The 22,780-nt window shown below is 38.5% G+C and overlaps 1 protein-coding gene across 4 annotated transcripts in view; it reads right to left on the bottom strand.

Moving 5' to 3' along the window:
* The window catches only part of SLC6A6 (solute carrier family 6 member 6), a 134,608-nt gene that overhangs the window by 5,311 nt on the left and 106,517 nt on the right, over nucleotides 1–22,780 (bottom strand). For all 4 annotated transcript variants that reach the window (XM_074198471.1, XM_074198473.1, XM_074198470.1 and 1 more), the window contains 6 exons: nucleotides 21,624–21,727; nucleotides 21,368–21,492; nucleotides 15,747–15,859; nucleotides 5,624–5,761; nucleotides 3,804–3,906; nucleotides 2,472–2,572 (listed from right to left, as the gene is read on the bottom strand). In XM_074198471.1, the coding sequence (XP_074054572.1) occupies nucleotides 2,472–2,572; nucleotides 3,804–3,906; nucleotides 5,624–5,761; nucleotides 15,747–15,859; nucleotides 21,368–21,492; nucleotides 21,624–21,727 (684 nt within the window). The remainder of the gene's footprint in view (nucleotides 1–2,471; nucleotides 2,573–3,803; nucleotides 3,907–5,623; nucleotides 5,762–15,746; nucleotides 15,860–21,367; nucleotides 21,493–21,623; nucleotides 21,728–22,780) is intronic.

Below are 22,780 nucleotides of genomic sequence, written 5' to 3'. Positions count from 1 at the left end.
TAGTTTCCTGGGTAATCTGTGTATTTGATATTGTGTATTGAAAACTTTTATTTTGAGAAAAGATCCCTAGTTTCACCAGATACCCAGAAGTGTTCATTGCATTAAAAAGGGGGTAAAAAAGTTTACTTTAAGGATCAAAGTATTGACAGATATATGACAAACCAGAGCTAGAAATAACTTTAATGATGATTTTCTACTGGAAAAAAAAGTGTACATTTTTAGATACACAGAAAATCCACATAGTATGAGGTGGTTTTGGTGAGGCAGTCACTAGCATCTCTGTTGGGAATCAGAACAAATTTTATGGGAAAAATGACACTTGAATAATTTAGAAGATATAAAATGGAAAAAAAATTGATTGGAATTTGATAGGCTGGGTTCAAATCCACTTTGCCATTTACTACCAGCTTGACCATGGGGAAGTTACTTACCCTCCTTGAACCTCAATGATCTAATCTGTAAAATGAGATGAAACTTTCTAGATGAAACTAGAAAGCTTTTGATGTATTGTTCTAGCAATATCATCTCTTGATCCTAAGCAACTAGGGAATGTAAAGGGGCAAAAGGGAAGAAGGGATAAGGGGGAACCAGAATTTACTTATCATCATGTCAGACAACTGTACTAAGTGATTTATAAACATTAACTCCTTTGACCTTGACAACAACCTTGAGAAATAGGGACTATTATTTTCACTCCCCTATATATAGAGTTGAAGAAACTGAGGTGTAGTACCTTACCCAAGATCATAGAGCTGGAAAATATCTGAGACCAGATTTAAATTCAGGGTCTTCCTGACACTGAGCCCAGCCTTTGACCCATTGCATCACTTAAATGACTAAGGATTTTAAGGAAGGAGTATATTCTAGGCTTAGGGGAGAGATGAGGCAAAACCCCTAGAGATGGGGATAAAAGTATTGTATATAGGGAATACAAAGGCCAGGTTGACTGGACCTTGGAGCCTAAGGTTCACCTCTAACTCTAAGATCAGGGTGTGAAGGGTTGACTGGTATCCAGAGGTTTCCTTACAGTCATAATTTTTGTCTTGTATTTGGTCTTTAGAAAGTAGAGAACACCTAGTCACAGAGGGAACAATGTAATAGCTGGCTGCTAATTTCCCGACATCTTATCTCTTTGGCTGTCTTTTCTCCATGAAATGAAAATTTCAGTAAATGGGAACAGAGAACTGGAGAGCAAATGTTTGCTTCCCTTACCAATATTTTCAAAACCAAGTTTGTTTCCAGTGTTAAGATGAAGCCAACATTTGATTTGAGTCCCTGCTGGCTTGGGACTCTGAAGAACTCCACAGGTGACTAAGAAGAAAGGGCCACAAACACTGCAGAGCAATATTTACCTGAATACACATTTGCCTATTCAAGATGGTTGGCAAAGATAGCTTGCTTCTCTCTCTCTCTCTCTCTCTCTCTCTCTCTCTCTCTCTCTCTCTCTCTCTCTCTCTCTCTCTCTCTCTCTTTAAAATTTTTATAAGACAGTGGGGGTTAAGTGAATTGCCCAAGGTCACACAGCTAGGCAATTATTAAGTGTCTATGACTAGATTTGAACTCAGGTCCTCCTGACTCTAGGTCTGGTGCTCTACCCACTGCACCACCTAGCTGTCCCCACTTGCTTCTCTTTCTATGGGCCTCACTTTAAAAGTACTAAAGTCCGGATATGAAGAGATGGTATTATACCTAATCCCATTAGGGTAGGAGACTCACATCAGAGCAAGGTCTAGAACTGAGACCTCTAATAACTAAGGTAAAGTGGGGCAGCTAGGTGGTGCAGTGAATAGAGCACTGGCCCTGAAGTACCTGGGTTCAAATCTGACCTCAGACACTAAAATAATTGCCTAGCTGTGTGGCCTTGGGCAAGCCACTTAACCCCATTGCCTTGAAAAATCTAAAAAAAAAATAACTAAGGTAAAGTGGGTGTTGTAGTAGATGGAGAGCTAGTTAGCTTCCTCCCTTCCTCCCTCCTTTCCTTTCTCCTTCTTTCCTTTCTATTTCCCTTTCTTCCTTTCACCTTCCTTCTCTCTCTCCCCCTTTCCTTCCCTCCTTCCTTCCTTCCTTTTTTTTTCTCTTTCTATCTTCCTTTCTGTCTTTCTCTTCTTTTCCATTCTAGCTCAAACACTCAAGTTAAAATTGCCTCAGTTACTTACTAGTTCTGTGACCCTGGGAAAGTCATTTAACCTCTGCCTCAGTTTGTCTGATCTGAAGCATGAGGATAATAAGACCTACTCCACCAAAGTGGTTGTGAGGATCAACTGAGATAATCAATGCAAAAACTCTGCAAATCTTAAACTGATACAAAGACATGTATTCTTTTTATTAAATGTCATTTTTAAACATAGCAGAGGGGAACCTGGTGACTTAAAGCAAGGCAAACTTCTTAAAAATTACTACCAGAACCTCAGGCAACACAGTCAAAATGTTTGGAGAAAGGGATATTACTGGTTTGGAAGCTTTCAACTTACAATGCAAAGAATTGGTGTGATGGCACACCAGCTCCATTTCATCCAGGGGCTGGGTCTATAGCCAATCATCTCCTCAATGCAATCATAAAGACGATCAGAGCCTAGAAGAGACACATTGTCAGTCAATCAATCAACAGGCATTTATTCAGAAGTATTAAACACTGCTAGATCCCAAGGACACAAGAGAAGGCAGAAGTAGGCCTTGTCTTCAAAGAACTTATACTTTAATAGGGGAGAAATCCATCTGGTAAATAAAGGTAAGTTATATAAAAGGCAGCTAGATATACAGTAGATATACCTCCAGATCTGGAGTCAGGAAGTCATCTTCCTGAGTTCAAACCTGACCTCAGACACTTATGAACTGTGTGACCCTGGACAAGTCACTTCACCCTGTTTGCCTCAGTTTACTCATCTATGAAATGAGCTGGAGAAAAAAATTGACAAATCACTCCAGTATCTTTGCCAAGAAAACTCCAACTGGGATCATGAAGAGTCAGACCCAAAAGAACAATTGAGGGCATGTAGGTGGCACAGTGGATAGAGCCCTGGACCTGGAGTCAGAAGGACCTAAGTTCAAATAATTACCTAGCTGTGTGACCTTGGGCAATTCACTTAACCCCACTGCCTTGCCAAAAAAAAAAATTAAACAACTGAACAATAATTAAAATAACCTTAGACAATAAGGAATTAGTTTTCTTGCTCATTTATTAAAGCAAAGTCTACTATACTCATAAGTTATGGAAGGAAGAAAGCATATGATTGAACATCAACAGCCATAAAACATTAGTCTGGTTCTGACTCATAGATACATGGAATTGAAGGCTGCTGGGATAGGTCTATATTCTTATGAATATCATTATCCCAAGAGGACTGTGAGCAACATTTTGGAAAATGGTGACATCATGTGAAGAAGTATGTGACTACATAGAAGGGGTTAGTCTTCCAGTCTTTCTGTAAAATATAAACAGGCTCATTCCATTTTCTAATCAGCTCTCATCCCATTACATATAAGACAATTAAATTTTTGCCTCAGTTGTTTCTTACATAGTCTCTCAAATAATCAAGGAATGGTAAGAAAGTGGTTTGGACCCTTCACCCCAAAATTTCAATTCCTGATAGGATTGCTAAGAGTCACAAGTACCCAAGAGCAATGAGCTAAAAAATACTATGACATCCTGAAATATTTTGTGGTGGTTGCTAATATTGAGCAGACACCAGGTTGAATTCTTGAGTTCTGAAGATTTTCATTATACCATGAACGAATTCTTTCCCTTGACCTGCCCACTAGGACATTTAAGAACATTTAAACAACAATTAAGGTTCCATACTCACCAAATACCCAGGAAATAGCAATACATTCAAAGAATGCAACCCACAAGAGGCATACACCGCTAGCTGCATAGTAGTCAAAGAGTTGAAACACATACATGCCACCCTGTGAAGAAATCACAAAGGATGTGAACTTTCTGGGCAAAAGGAGAAATGGTTAGTTCAATGCCAACTCGCCCTCTCCTATAGAAGCAAAACCGATTATAGAGACGATTAACAGACCTTTGCAATGTCAAAGGCTGAAATGATGTCCAAAACAATTTTTCTTTCTATAACAAAATCCTCAGATCAAACTTCCCGAATGCAAATCAAAAAATTTTCATATACAAACTAGAGCTAAAATTAAGCTGCTCAGATGATGTATGTTTTTCAGAGGAAGCTTAGGAGAAATATCTCCCTATCCCATTTTTAAAAATGTTCATTGGGGGATTTGAAGCAATTTGTGGATGTAATTAAATTGCTTTATGAAAGTCCTGAAGCAGAGAAATTCATAGGGCAAGAAGTCAACCATTAGCTCAGACCAGAGATGATCTGCTCTCTACATGGATTTTTCATTTCTCCTGTCTTAGCTTTTATTGAAAACATTGCTGTTTAGCAGTTTGAAGTAGAAGAAAAGTGGATTTTAAAAAAATGGAAATAAATTGATAGCAACATAGTTGAGAGGAAAGGAAAAAAGGTGGAAAAGGAAGAAAAGGAAAATAAAAGTTAGATTGTGATAATCCAAGATAAAAATGTAGAAAAGTTGAGTAGAGACATTTAGACAGATAGATGGATACAGGATGAATTCCCTTTCAACTCGAGCACTAGACTCATTTGACATTCTATAATATGGATCTATATATTGTATTTCACCACATTGTCATTCATTCAATGGCTTCTGCCATTTTCCAAAAAGGCTAAGGTCACTTTCACCAATGTCTGCAATTGGGGTCTGACTTTGCTTATGGTGACTCTAAGATAAGCATTCAAGGAAAGGATGTCTCCAAAGCAGAGTCTGCCTAAGGTCTCTATTTCAAGTTCCCTCTTGATATATCCCATCCTTCACTTTTAAGGGAGGATTTAAATCATTGAATAAATATTTAATGATATAATCAACTGTGCACAATTTATTTTGGGGGAAATTATTTAAAAATTAAATTTCAACAGGAGATATAAGATTTCATCACATAGCTAAAAGGGACAGAAGAAACATTCATATGATGACCCCTCTTGGTGAAAAATGACACTTTGTGGGCCTTTTATGGGCTCTTTAGGAGGCTTTAATCCTAAGTGAGATATTTATAATTGATGGAAGTCAACAACAGAAGCCCCAAAGGATTATTTCAACTTTGATTTTTTAAAAATAACTTTTGATAGCCCTCATTTTGATCAAAGAAATTTTTAATCACTTTACAAAATTCTACCCATAGGATACATTTCTACCTTCATACATCCCCAATTCAAATAGAAACCAAATATATTTTACGTTTGAAAATATGACTGGTATTTAGGGAGAAAATAAGAGGGAGAAAAAAAATCCAACCAGAGGACCCTGTATTAGGGACTTTGAGTCATTTTAGTGAATTATAATAGCAGCTTGTAGCATGCTGTGACCATAGTTAAAATAGCAAATTATATTTATATAGTGTTTTTTGTTCATTATCTCACTTGGCTCCCAAAGACCAACAGTAGTTATCCAGCTGGCTAGTTTCCCACCTCCAAGGAGACAAGGCTTTAATACCAGACTACAGGAACTAAACAGCTTTTGATATTAACAGAAATAGAATATGTATCCACTGAAGACTGGAAGAACAAAACAGCAGTTGGTATGCAAAAGTACTTACTTCAGTCACCATAGTAAGGCCCAGAAAGTAGCTAAGGATACACACTAAACCAATGAAGATTTCCCGTCGGTAACCCTTCCTTAGGAAGGATGGGTACAGATCAACCAATGATGTGATCAGTCCTTCAACTTCAACAAACTAGAAGGAAAAGAAAAGTGACAAAAAATGTATAGGACTGAGTTTCAGTTGTCCCTCAATGGTCTTCTTCAACGTAATTTCAATACAAACTCTTCCCTCTCCCCATATCCAGGCTAATCCCCAGCCAACCCAGTGTAGTGGTAAGAGACTAGTTTGGGCTACAATCTAGTAGGTTCTAATCCAGCTCTGCCAAAGGCTTGTCCAGTCTTGGGCAAATTACTCCACCACTTCTATCTCCTTTGTAAAATGGGGAAAGGAGCCAATGCATGAATGGATGGATGGATGGATGGATGGATGGATGGATGGATGGTTGAAAGAGCACTTATTATTAAATACTTACTATGTGTCAGAAACTATACTAAAGTGGAAGGCAGGAGTTTAGATTCTAATTTACAACATATATAAATTCACAACATATATAAAATGGTGACCAGGGTTCCCCCTGGAGGGAAAGAAGGGAGAGGCAGAGAGGGTTGTATTAAAACATCTCTAAGATCTCATCCAGGCCTGATTTTCTATGAACTTAGTTTATCAATCATTTAATTGTAATTCATTTCTTTTAAAACTGTAATACACACATGCTATTTAATTTGGAATCTGTTTTTCTATGAAAGAGAAAAATGATTTCATGCTTTGCAAGCTTCAGATAACTGAGAAATTCCATGTCAGAAATACAGAAATATTATCATCTAAAGGTTATTTATGGGATGAAAATAGTGCTTGTTCTCTCTCTCTCTCTCTCTCTCTCTCTCTCTCTCTCTCTCTCTCTCTCTCTCTCTCTCTCCATACAAAAAAGAAAATATCCTTATCTAGGATTTGAAAATAATCACTTGGGTTGGCTAGGTGGCACAGTAGATAGAGCATGGGCCCTGGAGTCAGGAGTACCTGAATTCAAATTTGACCTCAGACACTCAATAATTACCTAGCTGTGTGGCCTTGGGCAAGTCACTTAAGCCCATTGCCTTGCAAAAAAAAAAAAAACCCAAAAAACCTAAAACAAAAAAAGAAAGTAATCATTCCCTCTCTTCCCCTGCCCCACTGACTAGCCCTGTGACTTTGGTCAAATCACTCCCCTGTTCTGGATTTTAACTGGATTTTATCTGTAAAATGTGGATATTGGGCCAAATGCTTTCTCAGGTCCCTTCCAGCTTTAACACGCAATGCTTCCATAGTTGGGCTGATCAATATGGGTTTTAGCTTTGCTCAATATGGGAATATTACAGACAAGGTAAAGGAAGATGTGATTTTAATGAGTGAGTATTAAAGCCCCCAGGAAAATTTCTTTACATCGCCTTGAAGCTTGGTTGGATTAGATTATCATAGATTTAGAACTGGAACCTATCTCAGAAGTCATTTAGTTCAACCACCCTTCCCCATTTTATAGACATGGTATCAAGGCCAAAGGAAGCAATGTGTGCTGTGCAGGGTCTGAAGTGGGATTTGAAACCTAGATCTTCCTAATTCCAAGTCCAGGACTGCTATCTACCTCATCAAACAACATATTTTATCAAGGGGCCATCTGAGACCCAGAGTGGTTAAGGGACTTACTGAAGATTAAAAGTGATAGTAAGGGACAAAGGCAGGACTAGAACTCAAGTCTTCTAGCTCCCAACCAAAGCTTTTCTATCATTGGGCACAGCCTTTCTCCTAAACAGATAGCAGAATAGCACTGAACCAATGATGTGTAGGGAAGGGGAAAAAAAACTTTTTCTGTTCTTTGATCTGACAAGCCATAAGCATAAAGCTTTTTCTTTTTTGTTTTTGCAAGGCAAAAGGGGTTAAGTGGCTTGCCCAAGGCCACACAGCTAGGTAATTATTAAGTGTCTGTGACAGGATTTGAACCCAGGTACTCCTGACTCCAGGGCCGGTGCTTTATCCACTGTGCCACCTAGCTGCCCCATAAAGCTTTTTCTTATAGCAGTTCTCAGGGGTTCCTATCATTTTTCAGCCATGAATCTAGGTGGTTCAGTGGATAAAGCACTGCATTTGGAATGAGGAAGTTTAAATGAGTTCAAATCCAATCTCAGTGACTTACCTTAGTTTCCTCAACTTTAAAATGGAGATAATAATAGCCCCTATCTCATAGGATTATTTTGAGGACCCAATGAAATAATATTTGTAAAGTGCAGAGAAGGAGTTATATAAATATTTATATTTGAAGAGAAGTGATTATAGTCTGCAAATGGAACTTGGACCCTTCAAAGGTTTAGTGGAAAACTGGGCAGACAAGAATTTTTTTAGGTTCATGAAAAGGAGAAATCACTAAAACTATTTATGGTGAAGCTAACAAATTGCCTTCAAAAATGAAGAGTTAGTAGATTAGTTGAGTCAATAACAAAGCATAAAAAACCAGAGTGTTTAAATTCCTAGTGTAAAAGGGCAAAAAACCCCCACTGGTCTAGGAATGAGGATATCGAGTTCTGACCCTGCCATCAGCTTCCTTTAGTCACTTGCCCTGTATCTATGGGTTACAAGTCCCCTTATCTAGAATATATGAGAACCCCTATCACTTTCAATATTCTATACTATGAGTACTATTCTCTTGGTTCTAACATCCCTCATTCTCATACTATGTTCTAAGTATCCTCCAATTTGCAATTTCAAGTTCTAAAATTCCCACCCAGCTCTAACATTCAATGTTTCCCTAAATTGGTTTTAAATGTCACTTTGGAGCACATGCATTCACTGTGCCTAACATGGCTAGCCCAATTTGATGAGGCAATGCTCAACTCAGAAAGCACAGAAGAGGATGTTTACTTTGTGGCCACTGATAATTCTCCTAAGCCTTTTGGCACCCATAAAAAATGCCTCTGGTACATTGATTTCTAATGGGTGCTTATTTTTTTGTTTGTTTGCTTGTTCTCAAACCGACATCTTAACACTCTCCTGGAGCCTGTTTGGTCTTGACTCCCTTTCATGCTTGACCCAACTCCAAAAATGCAAGGAACACCAATTAATGAAAATTGACTTCTACAAAGAGAAGCAATTTCCATGATACTGAAGGCTTCCTCATTTGCATAAGGGGTTAGCTGTGAAGGTTCAGACTGGACGTCTCAAAATTCAATTTGGAAAAAAACTGAAAGTTCCTTTTGTGGAGAACTGCAGGATGAATATTAATGAGTTGAACAGTTCACATGAACATGGAGGACATGTTATATATTATCTTTATTTTATTATTGAACAAACTGAGGCTCAGAGAGTTTGACTAAATGGTAGTAATAACAAATGAATTAATCAGCATTACATAAATAGTAGATAGTGAATAGATCAAGAATAGTTCTGAGATATAAGATTGCCATTTTGGGTTCTAAATCCCTTTTTAGGCAGCAAAGTAGCACCATGGATAAAGTGCCTGGCCTGAAAGTCAGAAAGATCTGAGTTCAAATATGAACTCAGATACTAGCTGTGTGACCCAGAACAAGTCATATCCCTATTTGCCTCAGTTTCCTCAACTATAAAATGAACTGAAGAAGGAAATGGCAAACCACTCCAGTGTCCTTGTCAAGAAAACACCAAATGGGGTAATTGAAGAGTTGGACACAACCAAAATGACTAAACAACAGCAAAAGCTTCTTTCAACTCCAATAATCTATGTGCTAACATTGAGTCCTAAAGTTTCTTCCATTTCCAGACATTCTACAATCTAAGTTCCTTTGAGCCCTAATACTCAGGGTTCCACTGCCCTTTCAAGTTTGAACAGCTCTGTCTTCTAAGAACCCCCTATGACTCTAATAGTCTAGAATTCTCCAAGTTGCTTGGAAAAGTGCCTTGGAGGGCTTAATTCTAACAGAAGGCTCCCACAAACATTTACAGAATGATGGTTAAGAACCTGAAATGGAAAATTTTGGATTTTCAAGAAGTCAACTATCCTTGGAAGAAATTTTTATATCCTAACACTCTGATGACAAATATGGCTTAGGATCCACGACAGCCTAATCTACCTGGAGCCAGGGTGTTTCCCTCTGCAGAGTTCCACAAATGTTTTGAGTTTTGCCTTTTGTATTAATCCAGCTCTTCCTTAGCCAAATTCATCACCACCCCAATCCCTTTAAGACCTCTCTTAAGTTTGAAAACGGCTTTGTCATCATCTCCTACTTACTGCACTCTCTCCTGCCTTGGATTCTGAGAAGCTGGATTTTCTTGTTTCTCCTATTTCACCAGCTTTTCTTTAGCTGCTGGCTCTTCTTCTTTCTCCCACTTTCTCCCACTCTCCTCTCAAAACTAAGTTCTTGGATCTCTGATTGCCTCACCCTCAACCCTTCCTCCTAGTTATGAGGGTCATTTCTTAACTCCCACTTCTCCATCTGTTGTTCTGGCACTTGACAAGACCCTAGGATCTCCAATGACAAACTGGCCTTTTCTACTTCCCCACTATCTATAAACTCAAATCATGTTAGACCCCTTTTTGCCAGTTTCTGCTGAGTGGCTCTGAGCAAGTCTTTTAAATTCTCTGGGTCACAGTTATAGGAAAGCTAGGTGACACGATGAATAGAGAACCTGACCTAGAGTCGGGAAGACTCATTTTCATGAATTCAAATTTGGCCTCAGAAACGTACTAGCTGTGTGACCCTGGGCAAGTCACTTAATCTTTTTTCAATTTTTCAGTTTCCTCATCTGTAAAATGAGCTGGAGAAGGAAATGGCAAATCACCCCAGTATCTTTGCCAAAAAAAAGCTCCAATGGGGTCACAAAGAGTCAGACATAACTGAAAAGACTCAATAACAACAGGCTTCAGTTTGCTCATTATAAAATGAGACAGGGACATTAGCATGGTTTGTTGGTGGAGCTGAGGCAACTATTCTGGAAAACAATTTGGAACTATGCCTATAACATTGTGACACTAAACACATCCACTGACCAGAGATACCACTCACTACCAGACCTTTATTCTCAAAGAGATCAACTGAAAAAGAAGAGAATCAAATGTATAAAAATATTTATAGAAGCTTTTTTATAGTGGCAAAAAAATGAAAACTGAAGGGATAATCAACAATTGGGGAATAGTTGAACTATGGTATATGAATATAATGGTATGTTGGTATAGATTGGTATATATGGTATACTCTAATGGTCCCTTATGCTGTACAAAATGACAAGGCAGCAAGAGGTAGAGAAATTCCATTTAAAGTAACTGTAGACAACATAAAATACTTGGGAATCTACCTGTCAAGACAAACTCAGGAATTATATGAACACAATTACAAAACACTTTTCACAGAAATAAAATCAGGTCTAAATAATTGGGGAAATGTCAATTATTCATTGATAGGCTAAGCTAATATAATAAAAATGACAATTCTCCCTAAGTTAAATTACTTATTCAGTGTCATACCAATCAAATATCAAAAAAAAAATTACAGAGCTAGGAAAAATAGTAACAAAATTCATCTGGAAGAACAAAAGGTCAAGAATATCAAGGGAATTAATGAAAAAATGCAAAGGCCTAGCTGTACCCAATTTAAAACTGTATTAGAAAATAACAGTCATTAAAACTGTCTGGTACTGACTGAGAAATAAGAGTGGTGTATCAGTGGAATCAATTAGTTACAAAACAAACAGTAATAAATGAATATAGTAATCTATTTAATAAACCCCCAAACTCCAGTTTCTGGGATAAGAACTCACTATTTGACAAAAACCTGCTGGGGAAACAAATATGGCAGAAAGTAGGCATAGACCAACATCTCACACTCTATACCAAGATAAGATTGAAACGGGTGCAGGTATAGACATAAAGACCATAAACCATTTAGGAAAACAAGGAAAAGTTTACCTGTCAGATCTAAAGAGAAGGGAGGAGTTTATGACTAAAGATAAAGAGAACATTATAGTTTTAATTTCATTAAATTAAGGTTTTGTACAAATAAAACCAATGCACCCAAGATTAGAAGGAAAACAGCAAGTTGGGAAATAATTTTCAGTGTTTATACTAAAAGACAATTCTAAAATACATAGAGAATGGAGTCAAATTTATGGGTACAAATTATTCTCCAACTGATAGATGATCATGCTTTTTAGATGAAGAAATTAAAGCCATCTATAGTCATATGAAAAAAATGCTCTGAATCATTATTGATCAGAGAAATGCAAATTAAAATGACTTTGAGTTATCATCTCACAACTATCAGATTGGCTAAAATGACAAAATAGGAAAATGACAAATGTTGTAGAGGAGATGAGAAAATTGGAACATTAAAGCATTGTTGGTGGAGTTGTAAACTGATCCAATTATTCTGGAGATCAATTTGGAATTTTGTCCAATGGGCAATAAAACTATGTATACCCTTTTATCCAGTAATACCACGACTGGGTCTATACTCCAAAAAGATGATTTTTAAAGGGGGAAAGACCCATACAAAAATATTTATAGTAGTTCTTTTGTAGTAGCAAAAAATTAGAAATTGAGGGGATGCTTATGAGTAGGGAAATGGCTAAAGAAATTAAGGTATGTGAATGTTATAGAATACTATTATTCTGTAAGAAATCATCATGAGTGAGCAGACTTCAGAAAAGTATGGGAAGGACTGCACGAACAGATGAAGTGATGAAGTAAGCAGAACCAGGAGAACATTGCATACATTAATAACAACATTGAGAGATCATCAGTATGATGGATTCAACTATTTTCAGGAGTTCAAGAACAATCCTGAAAGATTTGTGATGGAAAAATGCCATCTGAATTCAAACCAAAGCATACCATGTTCACTTTTTAAAACTTATTTTTTGTTTTTTTCTTTCTCCCCTTTAGTTCTGATTCTTTCATGACATAACTAATGTGGAAATATGTTAAAAATGATTTTACATGTACAACATCTATCAAATTACTAGCTGCCATGGGGAGTGGAGAGGGGAGAGAGTGGTAGAAAAATGTATAATTCAAAAGTTTACAAAAAGATGAATGTTGGAAACTATCTTTGCATGTAATTGGAAAAAAATATAATAAAATAACAAAAAATAACTACAGACAATTTTAAAAAAGAACTGATGAGATATATTGTATCAGAATAACCTGAGAAGACTTGTCTAAACTGTGTAAAGTGAAGTGAAAAGAACTGAGGAAAAAAAATGTGAAAAACCATAAAGATAAAAGAACTTTGAAAGACTTTATAGTCAATCAAATGACAAACCCTTATTCCAGAGGATCAGTGATGAAACTTCCTGACAAGTAGTGCTGGACTCAAAATACTGACCATTTTTGGAAATAGTCAATGTGGGAACTGGTTTTGTTTGATTATGCTTATTTGTTATAAAGATTTAGCTTTATTTTTTTCTTTCATGAGGAAGAGAGAAGTCAGGGAGAAAATATTGATGCTAATTTAAAAAATAAAAATAAAATTTTAAAAGCAGACTTGTTTAAAAAGTAAAATTAATTTTTAAAAACAACTTCATTTAAAGAGTAAAATAAATTTAATTTTAAAAATAAAATTGTTCATTTATAAAATAAAATAAAGTGAGGGATTGGATCAAATGACTTCATTTCATCAGTTCTTTGACTCTCTCCATTTCTCTGACCTGTTCTCTTACTCTTTGGAATCAATTTCGGTTCTTCCTTCTCTATTGATAATGTTATTTAGTCAATAAATCCTGGTTATTCTTCCTTTACTATGTGTCTTTTAGATAGTCCTTCCCTTCTATTCCCAAAGTCAGTCACTTCATTCAGGAATTAGCCCATTCCTGGATTGCTGGGCTTCTTAACTAGTTCTCCTATCTGCATCTATGCCTCTTCCATTCCAATGCATATGTTGATGCAAATGAGGGGAATGCAATGGCAAGCTCACTGGAGATTAGGAACCCTAGAACAGGTATTATAGCATATTAAGACTTAACATACCATTCACTTCTCTTTGAGTCAGTACCAGATGAGTCTCCAAGTCTCTTCTAGTTCTAGCCTTTTTTGAAATCCATGTAGACCAATTTCTATAACTACTTTTATTATGGCAAGTCCTTTCCCAAGGATGGACAATAAGCCACTATCATAATATCTCAATTAAAATACAAACATTGGATAAACCTTGGACCTGGAGCCAGGAAGACAATTTTAAATCCAATCTTAGACATTTACTGTGTAACTCTGGGCAAGTCACTTAAACTTCTGTTTGCCTCAGTTTACACATCTGCAATATAAACAACACCACCTACCTCTCAGGGTTATTGTAAGGAACAAATATGATAATATTTTGTAAAGTAGTGCCTGACACTACATAAATTTGAGTTATTAGTATTACTGTTGTTGTTTTATTAAATTCTGCCTAGTTTTAAAGAGGTATAAACCAGCTCCTTCCCACCTTGTTTAAATACATTTCAAAGAGCATTGAAATGAATACTGAGAGTAGTGACTGGAGAACCACTGTTTAAATCCTGATTTGAACAATTTGATTCAACCTGTGTGACCTTGGGCAAAGTTCTTAATTTCCAGGGTTCATCTTCCTTATTTATAAAATAAAAGAGGATGGGTTAAATGGCCTCTGCTATCTCTTTCAGTTTCTATCTAAAACTATGATCTGTGATCACTTCTACCTCAACTCTTCCTCTAATGGTCTGATCCTTTTCGCTTTTCCTTGAGAAAAGATTTCCTCCCCATTGGTCCCACCCAGTATTCTAGGTTTCTTCTATTATGTGAAGACCAGGAGAATAGCTCTGCTACTTATGTATTACTCCTTGCTTTGGATCTATATCTATCATACTATCTTTTCTAATTGTACATTTCCGGGGTGAAAGAATGTCTGATTCCAGTAAAAAGGAGGATGAATTTGGAGTCAAACCACCTTGATTCAAATTCCACCTCTTGTTTCTTTCTGCCAGTATGACCTGGATAAGTCCCTTAAATTCTCAGGGTCTCAGTTATAAAATCAAAAGCTTGGCCTAATCATTGAGATCCTTTTTGGGTCTAAATATAGGATACAACTGATGATTACAACATCACAGGAAGAATCTTATCTTCCCGAAAGATGTTATTAAAAGTTCTGGGCAGTTACTTATTCCTTCTCCGACTCACTTCTGTATCCAGTTAATTTTTCATCTGGATTATCTGTCCAAGATATATGTGCCAATGTATAAACTCTGTAATTATAGACATCCAAATGTATGCCATAATCTGGGCAAGATCATTTTCACAGAATTGATTCTTCTGCAGAGAATAAGACAGAACTTTTTTTGAGAGACTATGGATCTCAATTAAGAGTTTCTCCAGGAGTCTAGGACTCCATTCAACTAACCAACACAAGACCCTCTACAAATGAGATTATTTTAAAAACTGCTATCTTTTGGGAATTTCTTTTTCCATTTGGTGTCTGGCAGGAAAACCTCCATAATGATGATAAACGTCTCTGGCAAACATGCCTCCATATTAAACTTAACCTAAGTGTTAATGACAAGAAAATTGATTAATAAAGTGATCTTTATTATTGCATCTTCCCAAGAGATCTGGAATAATTTTAACAATCCATAGGAGAACCTTTAAATGTGGTCTTTTGCTTCAACAAATCAAGTGCTTTTTTAGTCAATAATTAATAAGCACAGTGGGATCTCATTTCTCTGAACCTTTCAGCCAACTATATGACTATAAAGAAATTGTACATTGCAGAATTTACAAAAGTGTGCCCATTTCTTTTGCCTAATTTCATTAAGATGTTTTCATTGTATATTATCTTTATAAAGATTTTTGCAGAAATGGAGAAAGTAGACTTAATATTCTCTTAATAATTGCTTTTGGAGTGTGGTAAGAAATTAACTATCATTCAATGGCTTTTGAACTCTGCTAAACTTTTGAATACAAAAACTTGACTGAGAACTCAAGGTATCTTGATCGCTATATAAAGTGTGGACAACAATTTCCATAACTCAAGATCTTTTTAGGTTTCTATAATTCTAGATGACCCAAACTGTACAAGTGAGGAGGGAAGATAGCACCAAATAGTACCCAAAGTCAGAACATTCCCACCTCCCATCAGAAGTAAAGAGCTCACCCTCTGCCATTTTTACTGACCTGGCTATCCAGTCCAAGCAACAGAAGCATAATAAAAAAAAGGATGGCCCAAAACGTGGGCAGCGGCATCAATGACACAGCTTTCGGGTAGGCAATGAAGGCCAAGCCTGGACCTAAGGAAGTAGAAAAGAGAGAATGGGAAGGGAACAGAGGAGAGGAAAATAGTCAGTAACCAGCTCTTTTGAAAAAAACAAGACTTATACCAAAAGGTAGAAATAATTTGGGTCTGTTTAGCCATTCCTAACCATAAGCAAGGGGAAGGATCAGGGGACCTTCCTTAGGGGAGAGAGGCCAGACAAAGCCATAGTCACAGATAGTATAAGTTCGATATAAAATCAGTCAAGGCCAGTTTTAGCATCTGTCTCCAACAGACCCCCATGAGACCCAAGGAAAATAGCACACATCACTCCAAGGTATAGGCTGGGCTGGAAAAAAGTGAACCTGCTCTGCAGGAGAATGTGGCTTTCAAGGACAGACTGTAAAGGAAAACTCTAAGGTTGACTCCCAGATCCTTTGCAAAGCAGGTTCTTCTTTGGACTGGGACAAACCAAGCTGTTTTAACAAATGGAGTTTCTTGGTTTTCATTTTCTAGGAGGGGAGAAAAAGCTGAAAATGATCTTGAGAGGGCACTTCCCAATATTCAGAGGCAAACAATAATACAACAGAGCCATTCTCCGGATAATACAGGCTCTTGTTTATTGGGGAAGAAGTCTCATTGTTCCTGCCCTCTGCCTGTTGGGTCAGAGATCATGGTACAGGTTTAAATGCACGCACGCACACATTCTCTCCACCAGAGCAGAAAGACACACCACTGAGTCCTCTGGGCAAAGGGCTAGCACATCCTAACAGATGTGACCGGATGTTTCTCTCTTCAGTCTCCTCTGCCACACCCACATCTGCCTGTCCTCTGCCTCAGTCTCAGACACTAGGCTCTGGGCCAAATGTGGGAAGTGGAGAGATCAGCTCAGCAATAAAACCCAGATCACCAGAAAGTGAAATGAGAGGGTCAAGAGAGGTCACTCTCTCCTTAGCCCATTGGAAGAAGAGGAGGATATTGAGGCAATCATTTCTGCCATTAAGGATTTGGGATTGGGAAGGAGAAGGGAAATTTTGCAGTTACAATAAGCTTTTTTTCTTATTTATAAGAGGAGAATAAATATAATGTGACCCAAAGGTCTTAGGGCAGTTTTAAGTTATTAAAATTTAAAAGATTTTTGGAATTCCTTCCTGCAGTTTCTTTCCCTGGATGGGGAGGGGAAGATAATGGATCTGAGGAAATGTGAACTTAGTTTTCCTCTCTCTTCCATGAACTTAGATCAGCTCAAGGAAGGAGAACAAATGTCCAGGAATGCAACAAACTGAGAGCTAGGAGTGGGGGATGTGTGGAAGTTGGAAGTTAGGGAAGATAAAGAGGGAAGGAGAAGAAAGGACAAAGAAAGAAAAATGAATGGAAAGGCATGGTCAAAACAAGAAAGAGGAAAAATGAAATTGCAATTGAGAAGAAAAAAAATTTAGCGAGACATGAATGGAGAAAATCTGATAATTCCAGACATTTGGAGAACAAAACGAAGGGGGAAAGAGCCAAAATTTTGGAAAATCAGCACCTAGAAGAGTAAGAATGGGAAAGACAGAGACTGAGAGGCTATACAATGGTAGAAAAATGTGGCTTCTTTGGAAAGAGAAAGCACGGCTTCCTAGGGGAATAAAGACAATCTTCTTAAGGAAGGAGCTTTAGGGAGACAAAGACTTCTAGATGGGAAGGAAGAGGAGGGGGTGAGATGACATTACTAGCACATATGACCTACTCAGGGGAGGGATGATATAGTAGAGAGGGCACTGACTGAGTTGATAGTCAATATGGTACATGAAAAACAAGTTAGCTCGGAGGACATGGGTTCAAGTCCCACCCTTGGATGCTTATTGCCTATGTTACTGTGACCATTTTGCCATCCTAGTCCTGTTTTCTCAAAAGGAAAACGAGGGGATTAGACTAGATTGGCCTTAAATCTATGATTTGGTGATGGATGGGTCCTGTTCTAGACTTGACTGTTCTCTGCTATGTCACCTTGGACAAGTTACTTCTTCCATATAAATGAACCAGGTGACTTTTCAGTTCCTTTTCCATAGTACCTTCCTATGATTCTGCTCTATTAAAAGAAAAATAAATTGCTTCTTTTCATTTTGAAAGTTGGTGGTCCAAATGAGGCAGAGGAGAGAATAATTGGGCTCTGTGGCACTTCAACCTATAGAATTTCAATCAAGAGAAAGGGAAGTGATCCCATGAGTTAAACCCTTGAAGGACTGGACATGGTTATATCACCTGGAAAATCAGTAAAAGGTAATAGGAATAGTCACCATAACTGGAATTTCTAGAGCATTTTAGAGTTTGAAAAGCACTTGACATGTTATCTTGAGTGAAGGGATCCTCACAACAACCCTGTGAGGTAAGTTCTGTAGTTCTTATGTCCATTTAGGGTTGAGAAAACTGAGGCTCAGAGAAGTTCATCCATGGTCACACAACTTATGGATTGGTAAGAGAGGTTGAATTCTTGACTCCAGACTCTTTCCATGACACCTTGCCAAACTGAGATATTCAATGCAGATTAAAAGAATCAAGGCCTCCATCTTCAAATACATGTCATATAATGATCTGACCATTTTGAGGATTAAGAGGCAGTGTCAGATGGGGAAAGAACAAATTGGTTTGGGTTCAAGTCTTAATTCTTCCTGAGACCAGTGTGACCTGGTTCCTTCTCCTGTGGCTTTAGTTTCCTCCTATGTTCAAAGGAGTTGGTTGGATTAGATGGCCTTGGAGTTCCCTTCCAGCCTCCCCTTCCTACCCCAGCATGCTTGGATTCTTGGGCTCAGTGCCTTTGGGGAATGCCTCTTACCTCAGTAGAAATCTAAATTTCCATTCAAACTGTGGTCATTAAATTGCACGTGTGTAATCAAGTCAAGCCAATTATGAGACAAATGCCAAACAGGAGACCCACTCCCAACCCCAAACTCTGCACATTATCAACTCAATTGTTTCTGTATTTCCGTTTTGCAGTTTTTCTAGGAGAAGCCTCCTGAGCTTCTGAGTGGTTGGTGTCTCTAGAAGCCAACGCTGCATTATCAAGAGAGAAGTCCATGTGAAGGAACCCACCCCCCTTCTGGTAGCTCAGAAGACCGTGATGAGCATAAAGCACTCCATGCTACATTTCATTTGAATTCTGTTCAGCTCAATAATTATCTCGTTCCAAGGCACTAGACTCAATACGGAGCTTGTTAAAAGCTTATTAGAGAAATAATCAGACTCCATTTGTTGGCACTTCATAAATCACCAAGGGGAATAAATGATAAAGTCATAGCTTGAAGTCTTTGGCTAAGGAATAGAGGTGCTCAGGCTGACATTGCATCAATATATCCCTCCACTCGAGGCCAGTGTCTCATCTTGCCATGGAAGTGGGAAGCATAGACCCAGGGATGGAGCCTTGTACCTATCATCTGAAGACCAGCCAAGTCTATCTGAGGATGGAAAGGACACCACCACAAACCTGATGAATCCTTTTGACCAAAACAACTCAAAATAATATCTGCTATGCCATGAAGGATCTACTCACTCTGGAGACCTCAAAGAGCTTTGGAAGTACTGGAATACCTCAGTGTCTTCACAATATACACATGTGCTCCCATATCTATCTATATGCATATTTGTGCTTACCCATACACACACATAGTCAAACACATATACACCCCTACCTGAACCCTTTCCAGGTTCTCTGGGATGATAGTTACACCTAATTAATGCTATGTCATTTGCAAATCCTCATGTAAAAGAAAACTACCTTTGTCTAATTCCTCAGTATAGAGAATATCCATCTCTCTTGCCCACAAATCCAGACAGACATTGCACTGATTCCCTAGGTGTAGCTAAACAGTCATGTGCTCTTGGCCTAACACCAAATAGATGGAAAGGTTTGGAACCAAATGAATTGGAAAATATTACCAGCTTACAGTTCATTGCTATTATTGTTTCAAACTGAGTTTTCTGGATAAGGACCAGATAGTGTTGCCTGGCCCAAATAGCAAATGAAAGTCCACTTTAGAGGAGATAGGTAGACAACTCATCTCATTACCCATGTAGCCTCCTTTCAGGAAAGAACAGAAATGCCTTGGATTTACCAAGAAAATACCAAGGAGGTCAATGAGAAAATGACTTTCTTCTCTAATGGTAAAGATGGTTTGGAACTTCATATTAGAACAGTCGATAGGGGAATATACAGGAAGGAATTTTAGAGATGTTTTAGAGAGGTCAGAGGAGCACATGGAACTTAATATTAAGCATGAGGATATTTAACATGCTCAGACATATCTTTGGGAGTGAGGTAAATCCAAGATAGCCTTCTCATTAGAGTATGGCACCATGGAGGTAGAATACAAGTTGATTAGAGAGGGGATGGAGAAACTGGCCAAAGTGGAAGAGTATGGGGAGCTTTCCATCTGGGAAAACTTAATCACCCCTGAGGATTCAGCGTAGGGAATTAATGACTTCAGGATATTCCATATGAAATGACACGAGAGATTGTATGGAATTGAAGAAAGAACATGAACTAGCAAGTAAGAAGCCCTGTCTCTATTATTTACTAGACTCAAACATGTCTCTGTGTAATGAAGAGGTTGAGCTATACTGTCTAGCTCTATGATTTTACAAAATGCATGCATATGCATCATGGCAGCTTCCTTCTTTTGCTAATGAGGGAATGAGGAAGGAATGCCAAGGAGAGACTTGAGAAGAAGTTGAGTGGAATAACATGGCAGTCTGAACATCCCAAACTTTGAAATTGCTGCCAGTCCCACTCCCAATTACTGACCCTGCAAGAGTCAAACAACAACACTGGCTTGACCACACTTTGAAACCATTTGTCTCTTGGCCAGAACACACCTCAACAGGACCTTCCCTATCTATCTACCTCTTAGAGGGCCTTCAGAAAGGCAGCATTTTCAAAAGCAGAGTAAACTTCTAGGGTGGATGAGTGCTGAGAAGCAATCAGAGAGATATGCCCCTTCTGGGCTAGCTGACGACCTTCCTGAAGCAAGATTCTACCTGCCCATCAAAGGCAATGCTCTCCTTACAACCCATTTCAAAATGGACTTGTCACCAATAATACCAACTTCATGAGGGATGACTCAAAGACAGACAGTGACCCCGAGAAGGTCTGATTTTCACAGCTAAAATGCCAAGAGCAAAGTGCAAAATACAGAAACCGAGGCTGAGAAAGTTGCAATCAAATTGCAGAACCGGCAACCGATTTTGATTTTCCAAATAGATTTACTTTAAGGCCCAGTGGGCAGCTGGGTGACCTCTTGTTGACCTGATCGAGGACTGACCCAATACCCTGAGTTGAGGAGAAAAAAACCATCCTTCCTTTTCTGCCCCCACATCAGTCAAACAGCTATCCAAATTTTGTGCATTTTGAAGCAGGAGTCTGGTACTTAGGGGAAGTTTCTGGGGTCCATTATGAAAACCTGATTTTTTCCTTTCCCCCCAATGCCCCCGTCCTGGCTAAATGCCTGCAGAAGTCGGCTCACACACTAGGTGGCAGTGCCCACCATCACTGCCACCAAAACCACCATACCTGACTCGGCCACTTCTGCAATGTCCACCCCTTGTTCTTGTGCCATGAAGCCCAGGACGGAAAAAATTGCGAAGCCAGACACAAAACTGGTACCACTGTTCAGGCATCCCAGCAGCATACAGTCCCTAAGTCACACATATTTCATGGAGCAAGTTAATTCAAGGACGATTGAACCCCAGGTCCCTACTTCTTTTTTTTCTCTTTACACATCATCGATTAGCTAAGTCGCGGGCACCCCTATGGAGGGAAGACTTGCCTGTAGCAGTTGTATTTGTAGTTGTTATAGCTTCCCAGTGAGATCATTGCCCCCAAGCAGATGGCATAGGAAAAGAAGATTTGGGTCCCAGCATCAATCCAGACCTGGAGGGAGAGAGGGGCAAGGGGAAAGAGAGAACATTACAAGGGAGCTAGCTCTGGAGAAGGGACCAGGAGGAAAGTTACCCAGTCATCAGGGGAGAGGATCCAATGGGATTGGGGAGACAGAAATATTGGGCACCCAAGGGAGCTTTGGTCCCATCAAGCTGGTGACTGGTAAATATTTGAAGACTTATGACTTCACCAACAGTACTCATCCCCCAAATCACCCTCTTTTCTTGGCAATTTTTTTTCTCCAAACTAAGAGAAAACCCTAATACTGATCTTAGAACAGGCCCTAAAGATTGGAATTTGGTCTCATCTCCAGTTGGATGACAAGAGCACTCTTCACTCTCAGTAGGGCAAACAAGTAGAGGGTGCAAGCACCTTAATGCATTTATGCCTTTCCAGACATTATTTTTGAATGACTTTAAGCAAGATACTGCCCCTCTCCAGTCTGTTTCCTCCTCTGTAACATGAGAAGAAGGGATTGACATTCTGAAAGAACTGCTCTAAATCCGATGAAATGTGGGTCTTCAGAAGATACTCAGGGTTCCAAATCATAATACCTTTACAGGACCACTGTTCCTACAGTGCCATCTATTTCCTTCTGGTTTCTAATGACAAGCTTTCCCAGATGTCTTCCACTAGGGAGGTAGGAGGGAGTGACTTGAAGCAGGCTGAGTAAAGGAAATTCACTTCTATATACGTTTCTTATATGTGTGATTTTCTTTAACCCATTGATTATATATTTGATTCAGCACTTCCAAACTTCTGATGTTTTATTGGGAAAAAAAGTCAGTGATGTAGGGATCAGAAAAAAGAAGATTCTGAAAGAGATGAAATTTAAGTCCAATTTTGTCTACTTCCTATCATCTTTAGTTGCTTTTTTTAAGCTGAATTTTCTGAACTTAAAATAAAATCAAAGCAAAAGAAAACCCTACAGGATTGGAAAGCATCACTTCAACAGGGGGAAAAATAAGACTCCAGAACTGGACGTGAGTGACTTGACCTGGGTTATTGGAGACATTTCAGAAACAAACCACATGAACAAAAAGG

The sequence above is a fragment of the Macrotis lagotis genome, chromosome 8, assembly GCF_037893015.1.
Source record: "Macrotis lagotis isolate mMagLag1 chromosome 8, bilby.v1.9.chrom.fasta, whole genome shotgun sequence".
NCBI lineage: Eukaryota > Metazoa > Chordata > Mammalia > Peramelemorphia > Peramelidae > Macrotis > Macrotis lagotis.
Note: the sequence above shows the minus strand (reverse complement) of the source record. Positions and strands in the feature narration are given on the sequence as shown.